General features: G+C 54.5%; 1 protein-coding gene across 1 annotated transcript; it reads right to left on the bottom strand.

Moving 5' to 3' along the window:
- Window positions 1-1,539: 1,539 nt before the first annotated feature.
- LOC123256725 (ras-like protein family member 11A-like) lies at window positions 1,540-11,239 on the bottom strand (the record flags this gene model as incomplete). The annotated part of the gene is made up of 3 exons (XM_044685293.1): window positions 1,540-2,734; window positions 7,635-7,717; window positions 11,029-11,239. Coding segments are annotated over 3 exons (843 nt in total), but the record flags the coding sequence as incomplete, so codon positions are not given.
- Window positions 11,240-11,481: the final 242 nt, after the last annotated feature.

Here is an 11,481-nt window from a genome sequence, read left to right as displayed (position 1 = left end):
CATCTTTGTCTGAGGCATAGCTAGGCACTCGGTAAATTCCTCTCGGACGAACGAGTGGACAAATGCTACGGAATCCACCGCCATCCCCACATCCTCCAACCCGACAACAAGGGGCCGGATGCTGCTGCTTTTTTTCCTTCCCAGAGATCCCCTTTTGGTCTGGGGGAATGCCTGGTTTGTCAGTGAGCTTGAGGAAGGCAGTAAAACACTAGAGAGGTAGAAGGTATTATTTTAATTAATCTCAGCCTTGGTTTGAGTAATACATCCTGGGTCCTGATCCCAGCTTCGCTCCTTAGTGGACCCTGGTCAGGTCACTGCGCGGCTGAGCTCCAATGTCTTTATCTGTAAAATGGAGAGAATATTTGCACTAAAGACCCCGCAGGCTTGCGGTGGGGCAGGTGTTTGGCGGATCTGCGAGGGCTAGAGAAGTGAGTGTTAGCATGTCCAAGTGGAGGAAAGGCTGGCTTGAGAGTCGGAGGCCCCGGGTGAAAATCCTGCCTGCTGCTTCCTACCTGTGTGATCTTGGGCAAGTCACTTTAAGGCAGGGGTCTCTGACTGCCCATCTGTGGAAATGAGAGGGTTAGCCAAGACGGCCTTTAAGGCTCAGAAAGAGAAGCTTCTGAAGCTGCAGCAGCAGCAGGAGATCCTTGGGACCCCAGGAAGGTACTGAAAAGATTGGGGGTACAAGGATGGTCCCCGGAAGAGAAGCAGAGAAACACACGAGGTTTGGGAAAGAGAAACAAGCGGGCCGACCAGGGGGAAACACGTCATGTAAGTTCAAAAGCAGCAGCCCGTGACTCGGACTCATTCACCAACTCTGGAGAAGAGGCCCCCTGGGAGCATCTTGGGAAAAACAAATCCAGATCCAACCAGAGGGAACATTGCCTTTGATTGTAGGGAGGGGAGGTCATGTCCTGGATGCCTGCAACAAATGAAGGGGAAGGAGAGGAAGCAAGACGAGGGGCCCCGGAGCCGATGCACAAAGCGGAGGGGAGAGAGAAGGCAGCCGAGCAGCCTCCGCCGCCGTTGCCAGGAGGGGGAGGGAAGGCAGGAGGGAGAATGGACCTGGCCATTGGCACTCTGCTCGTGGAGAGGAGAGGAGAGTGCCAGAGGCCCAGTTGGCCTCTGCTGGCCTGCACGGCCGCCTTCCCTCCGGCTGCCCATCGATCGGACGGTTTCAGAGTTCAGAGAGACCATCCGTGTAGTCTAGTCCGACCCTCTCTGACAGGTGGGGAGATCGAGCGGTTAGTGACTCATTCAACGTCACACAGCTAGTACACAGCAAAGCCGACGCCCGAACCCAGGCTGCCTGACTTCAAATCCAATGCTCTTGTCACTGTCCCCTGCTGCCTCTCGAAAAGGGGCTGGGGCTGTTCTCAAAGAGGGGCGACCCCCTGGTGGCTCCAGGCTGCCGTGTGGGGGTCTTCGCCAGGCCTGGCCACTTGGGTGGCTGGGAGGGGGAGGGACAGGGCCTCCGTGGAGGGTCGCTGCTGCAGTTGTCCTCCCTTCAATCAACCAAGGAGTCAATGAACAAACATTTATTAAGCACCGCCTAGGTGCCGGGCACTGGGAACACAGATACAAAAGCGAGATGACCTCTGCTCTCGAGGAGCTCACATTCTACTTGCTGAAGAACAATGGGGGGCCCCAGGGAACCCTCCCAGTCAGTAATGCTTGCCCGGCCTCCGCTCCAGTACTAGGGCAAAGGGAGGCCTGGGGTGTCTCCTAAAGTCAATCGATGTTCCCTAGGACATGGATGGGCAGTTGGGATGTAGTGAAGAGAGCACTGTACTTGGAGTTAAAAGACCCAATTTGAAGTCTTAGCTCAGCCTCAGTTTCCACTTCTGTCAGATGAGAAGAAGAATGCGCACAGGCCCCACCTCACAGGGCTCTTGGGAGGCCTGGGATCTCTCACTGATCAGAAAGGGAAGCTGGTCTCCCTCCAAGCCCTCTGGTCCCTGCCCTGTCTTACCCAATCTGAGGGCTCCGGTGCCATGGCCCATGGGCATTTGACAGTCTGGGCTGGGCTCTCTCCTTCGGGCCCTTGATTCACCCCCAAAATGAACACAAAAAACACATGCAAGGGCACACCACACCACAACCACAAGGCCAGGAACACAAAACAGAACCATGAATATAGCCAGGGGTCTCCTAGCTGGGCTCCCCCTCCCACACCTGGACTTTTTCAGATGTTGTTGGCTGGGGCGGGGGCAGTGGCAGACCTGCTCTTGGAGGAGAGGGCCTGCTTCAGGCGCCGCTTCAGGTCTTGCATGTTGGGGGACTTGGGGCGGGCCAGGTGGAGACCCCTGCGCTTTTCCACACAGACACTGCTGCAGGCACCGATCCCGGCGTTGGCGTTAGCGCCAGGGCCCACGCTGGGGCCGCTGCCCCCGCCCCCGATGCGGCCCACCAGCTGGCACAGCTGCTGGAAAGCATCGTTCACGCTGTCGAAATTCTCCCGGGCGGACACCTCCGAGTAGCTGCCACCTAGCTCCCTGGCCAGCTGCTCCCCCTCATCCGAGGACACTTGGCGGGCCCTAAGCAGGTCACCCTTGTTACCCAGCAGCAGCAGGGGGATGTTGGCATTGGGGTGAATCTTGCGGATGTACTGGTAGAGGGGCCGGATGATGCGGTAGCTATCGAGGTCAGTGATGGAGAAGACACACACGAAGCCATCGGCCCAATAGATGGAGCGGTTCACCTGCTCCTGGCAGACGATGACCTCGCTGTTTTCCTGTATGGAGAGTGGAGACAAGGAGGGGCAAAAGCGGGGCGAGGGGCAGGGTGGGGTGGGGGAAGGAAGCACCAATGAAAACCGGAGCAGGGATGAACAGGTCAATCTAAGGCCGGAGCTATCTCAGACCCCAGTTCAGGCCTCCCCATCACCTCTTGCCCGAACTATGGCCATAAGTTGTCTCTTCCCTGCCATCTGCCCCACAGATCTCTGGGGCAGAAATGCCAAGTCCAGATCACCTCCCTCAGCTCACCAGATATCTACGAAACCCTCGTGCTGGGGCTACAAAGGCAGAAATGAAAAGAGCCCCTTCTCTCGAGAGCTTGGGTTCTTTTGGGGTGAGGAACTCCAAGCAGACCTCAGCTTGAGTCCACACACAAAAGCTAATTTGAGGAGAGAGAGAATACTAAGAGTGGGGAATCAGAACAGGTTTCCTGTAGGAGGTGCCACACGAACTGCACCCTGAAGGAAGCTGAGAATTCCAAGAGGCAGAGGTGAGGAGACTGAGAGAGAGAGACAGAGACAGAGACAGAGAGACAGAGGGAGAGAGAGAGAGATAGAGACAGAGACAGAGAGAGAGACAGAGAGACAGAGAGAGAGACAGAGAGATAGAGAGAGAGACAGAGAGAGAGACAGAGAGATAGAGAGAGAGACAGAGAGAGAGAATGAGAGAGAGAGAGACAGAGAGAGACAGAGAGAGAGACAGAGAGATAGAGAGAGAGACAGAGAGAGAGAATAAGAGAGAGAGAGAGAGAGACAGAGAGATAGAGAGAGAGACAGAGAGAGAGAATGAGAGAGAGAGAGAGAGAGAGACAGAGAGAGAGACAGAGAGATAGAGAGAGAGACAGAGAGAGAGAATGAGAGAGAGAGAGAGAGAGAGAGAGAGAGAGAGAGAGAGAGACAGAGACAGAGAGAGAGACAGAGAGATAGAGAGAGAGACAGAGAGATAGAGAGAGAGACAGAGAGAGAGAATGAGAGAGAGAGAGAGAGAGAGAGAGAGCATTCTAGGTATGGGACCGTCTGTTCATAGAATGCTGAGCTCTGAACCAGCTTTAGGAGGCCAGATTGAAGGGGAGATGAGGAGCCCTCTGAAATCCACTGGGGAAGGCAGGTCAGAGTCAGCCTCAGAGGGGTCTTTGGGGCCCAGCAGAGGAGTTTCTTTAGAAGTAACAAGGAACCAGTAGATTCATAAATAGAACAGGCCATAGGAAGATGATTTGGGGCTATTGTGTGGGAACAGGGAGACCATGAATTGAGTCCAGTGGAGAGGTGACCAGGCTAGACTACCATGGGCATGGGATACTCAGAGGGTCGACGAAAGGAAAGAAAGCTTAGAGCTTGGGAACCTGGCTGACCAAATGGCCAGGGGGTTCTAACAATTCCCTGTCCCTCCTCTTTTCCAACCCATCCTTCACCCAAAGGGCGAAGGGATCTTTCTAAGGTACAGGTCTGACCATATCCCTCCTCTCCCCAAACATCTTCCATGGTGCCTTTGGGCCACTAGGGTCAGAGCTAATGTTCTGAGCATGTCTTTGAAGGCCCTTCCCAACTCGGCCCCCAACTTCCCTCGCATGGCTTCTTGGTGGAAGAGCTGGGCCCATCTGGTGGAAACCAGCCCCTTCTCCGCTCTCACCTGGTCTCTCTTGCTGTCTTGCAGTTGAGTAGACGACTTTCCATGCCCAGAGGATGTTCCCTAAAATCCTTTTCTTCCTTTGCACCTCAGCTCAGGTAAGGTGTCCTTGAGGAAGCAAGCCCTGCTCTCCCAACCCTGTCCCTCTCTAGACTTTCCCAGAGCCCTTTGGGCCAGCTTTTATTTTGGCCCTATCTTCTTTTTTCCCTTTGACCCTATTTATTTGAGTTCCAGGATTTTAGAGATGAAGGGCTTTCAGAGGTCAGCTAGACCTTCCCAGACCTGACCAAGAAACCCCACGTCTCCCCCTCCCTGAGTGGTTGAGCTTTCCAACATAAATCTGGAGGCCTTCAGCAAAGAGGAGTCCACCTGCTACTGTCAGGATCAGCCTATCCTACTTTGGTCTGCCTCTTGTCCACCTTCATCTAGTGGAAAATTTCTGGTTCTGTCCTCCGGGGCTGAGCAGAGCAGATCAAATCCCTCCTATCCATGAGGGCCTTTTCTACCCTTGGGGCCAGCTCTCAGGCCTTTCCTCAAAGCCTTATTTGCTTGAGGTTTTACTCTAACTTCTTTTTAATATCTTGATCAAATGGCCCTAATTCCTGCAACTGACCATCATGGCCACCATCTGGTTTTCTCTTCAACTTAGCAAGGATTTGGGCACATCGCTTATCCTCTCCACCATTTGAATCCCTGATGCCTAGCACAGGGTAGGTCCCAAATACAGGACTGGTGAATTGGCTCTGATTGGGCACTAGGAAGAACTCTCTTGCTGCGAGGGGTGGTAAAGTCTGGAGACTCTTGCAGAAATGAGAGGCCAGAGTCAAGATCACTGGGCACCAATGAGGGAAAGCCTCAGCTGGTACCAAACTGGGCTCAGCCCACTGATGTCTAAGGACGACAATTCGATCTGAGATTATCCTCTGTCTCCACATGCATATATTCATTCCTTTGGCTGAGTGAGATTCAAAGGAAGTTCTGGCTCTGAATGGGCTTGGAAAACCTTCCTCCTTGGAGGTCCCTCGTGGTTCTCTAGATTAATGGAATTTTTCACTAGAACAAGCTTGGGTATCAGATGGGATGCTTGCTGGTCACATTCCAGGTGGAATTGTCTAGTTAGAAATTGCAAAACCCCAACAAACTCATTTTCTCTTGTTTTGCTTCTTGGAAGGAATAATCATGGAGTTCACCAGTCACTGGCCCAGGCCTGGGGTGGCAAGGCGCACACTCTACCCACTTCCCCCCAGCCCAGTAAGCAAGCGGCTTCCCTTAGTTGTCAAACTTGAACCTTTATGGTGGGCTGAGGGTCTGACAGAGTAGCTTGGCTTTCCTCTTCCCACCCATTGGTACCCTTTGGCATTAGTCTACCCCCATCCTTTCCTCCTCCTCCTCAGCCTCGTCCCTCCTCCCTCGTTTCTCTAGCCATCTGTCTTTTTCAATTCCTTCCTTATTTCTCCAGCCACTCAAGATCTCCGGCTCTGCCCCTCACTCCTTTGCCTTTTCTCATCTGTGCTCACTCATCCCCTGACCTTCCTTCTGTAAGGGGCAGAATATAAGGGGTTAAGATTTAAAGGGTTGGACTAAATTTATCAGAATAATCCCATCTTCACACTTCCTATTGCCCCTTCTCCTTACTAACCTCCCCATTTCTTTTTTTTTTAAACCCTTAACTTCTGTGTATTGGCTCCTTGGTGGAAGAGTGTTAAGGGTGGGCGATGGGGGTCAAGTGACTTGCCCAGGGTCACACAGCTGGGAAGTGTCTGAGGCTGGATTTGAACCCAGGACCTCCCATCTCTAGGCCTGACTCTCAATCCACTGAGCTATCCAGCTGCCCCCTCCCCATTTCTTTAGATTTCCTTCCCTCTTTGTATTTTCCCCATCCCAGCCCCTCCTACCCCATTCCCACCCTTTATCTTCTCCACTCACTCCCTGCCCTCCCCCAAGGTCCTCTCATCTCACTGCCCCAAATCTTTGGCCCTCTATGGGCCTTGACCTCTGGGAAAGAATGAAACCAAAGCAAGAACTAAACATATTCTGGGCCTGGGCTCCTCCCCTCTCTGTCTTCATTTGGCAATGGCTGTTGGCTGCCCTCAAGGCTGTGGCACTGGGGGGGATCCTTTCCCAACCCCAGGAAAGGTCACTTGGGTGGAAAAATGTGACCTTCCTGTACCCTTCCTTCCTACTATAGCGCAGTGATAGGCTGGAAAGACAGAGGCCAAGGGCAGTAGAGAAAACATTCAGGGCCATGCCTCTTTTTGAAAAAAAGAATTAAGTGAGGCCATGAATAGAACTCAAGGGAAGTTACTTGTGGTTTAGAAGAGATGACCATTTTGGTCAACTCTCTAGTCCAGTGATGGTGAACCTTTTAGAGATGGAGTGCCAGGCCTCACCCCTACCCCCGACCAAGTGCCATGCTCACTCCCCCAGAGACTGTGTGCCACGCCTCTCCCTGCCACCACATGCTGGGTATGCCCTGCCCCACACCTTACCCCACACAGGGGAAGGAGAAAGCATTCCCATTGGGCTGCTGGATGGAAGGGTGGGTGAAGTGAGGAATGTCCTCAGTGAATATAGAGAGGGCGAGGAGAATGGACAGAGCACTGTCTGCTCCCCTCCAACTCTGCCACTTGTGAGTCACCCATTGTGCGCTCCCATTGGGCTGCTGGGCAGAGGGGAGGGAGATGTGAAAAAATGTCATCAGGCCTGGTAGAGAGGGGAAAGGGAGTAACTCCGCCTGAGTCCCTCTGCCTTTCTAGTAATGAACTGGTGGGGGGTGGGGTTGGAGGGTGGCTGCATGCCCACAGAGAGTCCTCTGTGTGCCATCTTTGGCACCCGTGCCATAGGTTCACCATCACTGCTCTAGACCCTTTATAGGTTCTGGGCTAGAGTTCCCATGGCTACCCAATGGGGGCAGTCACCGTGGCTCCTAATCCTCAAAGCTCTGCTGATGGGATTGTGGCTCAATATGGGCCCACCAAGGAGTTTATGCCTCGAACTGTGGGCCTATATGGGCACGCCCCATGCCCTTTGCCATGGCTTCAGGAGGCTAGGCCCAGGGGCAAGAGGGTCCAAGCGCACCTGCTCTCCAAGAAAGAGTCAACGACATCTCTCCTTCCATCCACCACCCACTTGATCCCTAGGCCCTTAGACTAAGGTCCTGGGTACATGCTGTACCCCTGAGCCCCACGGTGATTTTCCTGCCTCTTCTTTTTATGTTTTGGGTGTCTTTGTGCCAGCAAATAGCTAGAGTCCCAAGAAGGAAGCCCTTACCTCCAGGGCCACATAGGGGGTGTCCTGAACCTGGAGAGAGATTTCCTCCCCGTCAAGGGTGAACTGACGAGAGTACAAGGAACCTGACAGAAGAGAGATGAAAACAGAATATGAAGATCTCCAAGCTGATGGGAGGCAGGAGGGAGGGATTGGGGGCCTGCTACTGATTGGCTGTGTGACCTTGAGCAATATTCTGTTTCCTCTTCTGGAGAATGAGGCAGGCTGGGGAGGGTCTCTAGATCTAACATGCTAGCTTTGGGGAAATGATTCAGAAGGTCTCTCCTAGCTCAAACATACCATGACTCGGCCTCAAACCTCAGATGGCATTTCTCTTAAGAAGGAGAACAAATAGCCTGAGTGGGAAGAAGGCCCTGTGACTGACTGCTCAGAGACCCCCTCGTCAGGCTGAGTCAAAGCTGCCATTTACCTAGGGGGTAGGCGGCAATGATTTAGAAGGAAACACTTGACAGATGCTAAATCACTGGGACTAGGATGGGGGTGTGAAGCAGGAGGCTTGCTGAGCCAGGAGCAGGTCACGGGGAGAAAGCAGAGGCCCCCTCAGAGGGGCAGGGGTGGGGAGGCCCTGGACCACCCTCCTGCCAGTCCCTACTGGCTCCTGGGGGCTGCCAGCACAGTACCCTGTCGGACTCCTGGCGGATGCCAGGAGCCTCATGCCAGCACACGAAGGTGCCAATGTGCAGAAACCACAGGGTGTCCATTTGGGACACTTGCTCCTTCTCTTCCTGGACAAATGATTGGTATCAGTCCTACTGGGAGGATGACGTGGGGGCTGGGCGGGTGTATGAAACCAGGTTTAAAGGTCACCTCCTCCTCCTCAGGGAGTCTGGGATTGTGGCCCATTCCCAGGAGGTCAGGAGACTTGAGTTTGAATCCTGACTCACATACTTACTAGCTGTAGGACCACTTCAATGCATGAAGTCTCAGTTTCCTCATCTGTAAAGTGGGAATACTAATTCTTAAGACTCTCTACCTCCGAGAGTAACTTTGAGGAATACACTTAGCCGCCCTTAGAGGCCTGGAGAAATAGAGTTATCGTCAGCCCACAAACACCACCGATATAGATTAGGTGACCCACATAGAAACAGGAAGTTGGCCCAGGAGTCAGGAAGGTCTGGGTTCTAGTCCCACCTCTGATATATACAGGCTGTTGTAGCCTTGAGCAAATCATTTCCAGTGCCCGGGACAGGCAACTTTCCTTGACCATAAGTTATAGGAGACTTGCTAACTGGTAGGGGGGCATTTCTCAACACCAATAAAATAATAGGTCCACTCCTTTCCTCTTAAAAAAAAGCACCCCACATTCACAGTACACCCTTTCAGATACTCTACCTTGGCTAGGTGACATGGCAGATAGAACACCCGAGGAAGACCAGGAGTTCGAATCTGACCCTGGATACCTGCTAACTGTGTGGCCCTGGGCAAGTCATTTCGTCTCCGCCTCAGTTTCCTCAGCTGTAAAATGGGGATAACAGTGCCTACCTCCCAGGGTTGTTGAGAAGATGAAATAAGATATCTGTCAAGTGCTTAGCCCAGTGCCTGGTTTAGAGTGGGCACTTCACGTACACCTCCTTCCTTCCTTCTCAGGAGCCTACATTTCTCATAAATACCGAAGTACTGCGTCTCCTTCATTGCCTCCCTTGGACAGTTTGAGAGCGTGTGCTCTGGTCCCATTGGGAAGAGGCCTCAGTCCTTGGGCCTTTTGGTGAACCGAGGAAACACACACCCCATGCCCAGATTGGAATACTGAGGGATGCGCTCCGCTTTTGGGGGCCCTCCCTGAGCCCAGAACGCCCTGGCTGCACAGTGGTTGCTACGGCTGCAGGCTGTTGCTATGTGCCAGCTGATTTCCTGCGTGGATGGTCCTGGACTGTGCGGGAGTCGCACCATTCCCATGCCCTTGACAGACTGACTATTCTTCTCTTCCCTCCCTGTGGCCGATGGCTCTGCCAGGAGAAGAGTGGCCCTTTGGGGTCCGGGGAGAGGTCTCGCCTCTTTGCATTCTTTGGCCAGCCTGCTCAAGGGGACCGGGTGCGGGAAAGGGGATGCGGGGAGCAAAGGGAAAAAAGAGCAAGAAGCCCAAAGCAGATGGGTCCTGGAGCAGGGAGCAGGCAGAGAGGAGAGTGGGAGTGGGCCCTGGCCAAAACGGGCCAAGAAGGAGGACCACAGTGATCCCGAGAGAAGAATATGGGAATCCCAATGATGGGAAGAATGTCTTCTGTAAACAACCCTGTGAAGGAGATAGGCCATGTGGCATTAGCCCCATTTTCCAGATTAGAATATTGGGGCTTAGACAGAGGAGGTCAGGAGCTAGTGAGTGACATCACCCAGCACAATGGCTGTCATTTGCTGTGGTCTCTGCCCGTGGCTAGAGAGCCTTCTTGAGCTCTTCTGGGCCAAGTTTCCAGGCAGATCATTTGGAAGTGCAGCACTTACTCTCCCGGGTGGCCGGAGCCCCTCTCCTCCCAAGAACCTTCCCCAGGGCCAGTCACTTTATTGCCCTTTCAAATGGCGGGAGGCAGGTTGGTAAGAGGGAGCAGAGAAACAGCATTTGCAGCTGGAAAGGTCCTCGGTGGTCATCTAATCTAAACCAAGCCCACGTCGTTTGGCAGAGGAGGAAACTGAGGACCAGGCAGGGGAGGTGACTTACCCAGGGTCACACTAACCAAATAGCCGAGCTAGGCCTCGAGCCAGGCATTCTGAGTTGAAAGCTAGCCTCCTGACCACGGTGCCCCACGGTCTCCCTTGACCCTTCTCTCCATTCTCCACGTGTGGCCGCCGAAGCGACTTGCCCGTGGAGAGAATGACCTGCTGGTTCCTGGCCTCTTACTCTAGCTGGGTTTCTATGGAAGGGAAAACCCAGACCATCTGGGAGTGGGCAGAGAGCCACTTGGCCAAGAGCTGAATGGGTGCGTGTCCTTGCCCTGTTGGACCTGCCGACGTCGCCGGCTCATGCCAACTCTAGCTCTGATGCTGGGAGTCTGTCCCCTCCCTACCCCGGAACCGGGCTGCGAGGGGCCTCCGAACCTGCTGAGCCCCTGAGGCTCGCCACCTCAGAACCCCGGGCTTGGCTTGTCAATCTTCCATGAGCACAAGGCCTCTTCCTCCAGCCACGGCCCGGGGGCCTCTGGGACTTGTGGCTCTTTTCTTCTCTTGGGAGGCCAGGCCAGCAGCATCTCTCTGGGTCCTCACCCGTCCCCTCCCTTCGCCCCTTGCCTCAGCAGGATGAGAAGGGGGGAGGGGAGGGAGATGGACTGCTGGCCTCACTGGAATGGGGGTGGGGTGAGAGTTTTTCCACTATGAATCAAAGGCTGCCCCTGGGGAGCTGGGGGAAGGGCGGGGGCAGGAGGGGGAGGCCCAGGATCCCGCTACTCACCGGTGTTCGGCTCATAGTCGCCAATAAACCTCTTGGTGAGGAACCGGACCACCAGGGCTGCAAAAGAAGGCAGGGGCACGCTGTGGGACCACCTCGGGGGCAGGGGCCGCTTCCCGCTCCCCGAAGTGAGCTGCCTTCTTCGCTTCTCTCTTCCGCGGCGGCGGGACTGATGCCCTGGGCCAGGCCGGCCTCTGCTTCTCCTCAGGCCGGGCTCCCAAGGGACAAGGAGAGGGCCAGTCAGGGAGGGAAGGAGGGAGGCCTGGGAAGCGTCCTCTCCACTCGGACTTTTCCTGAATTCTCCCAAGCTCGGGGGAAATGGCAGCTCCCTCCGCCCTGCACTTTGCGCCCCTCCATCCCCCCTGGCCCCTGGGGGTCAGCTGAGGGGGAAGGCAGATCGGCTGGGCCTGAAGAAGCTTGGGGCCGGCCCTTCTGGCCATGGGGTGGGGTCAGGGC

The sequence above is a fragment of the Gracilinanus agilis genome, unplaced genomic scaffold (genome assembly GCF_016433145.1).
Source record: "Gracilinanus agilis isolate LMUSP501 unplaced genomic scaffold, AgileGrace unplaced_scaffold9953, whole genome shotgun sequence".
Lineage (NCBI taxonomy): Eukaryota > Metazoa > Chordata > Mammalia > Didelphimorphia > Didelphidae > Gracilinanus > Gracilinanus agilis.
This window is presented reverse-complemented; position numbering and strand designations above follow the sequence as displayed.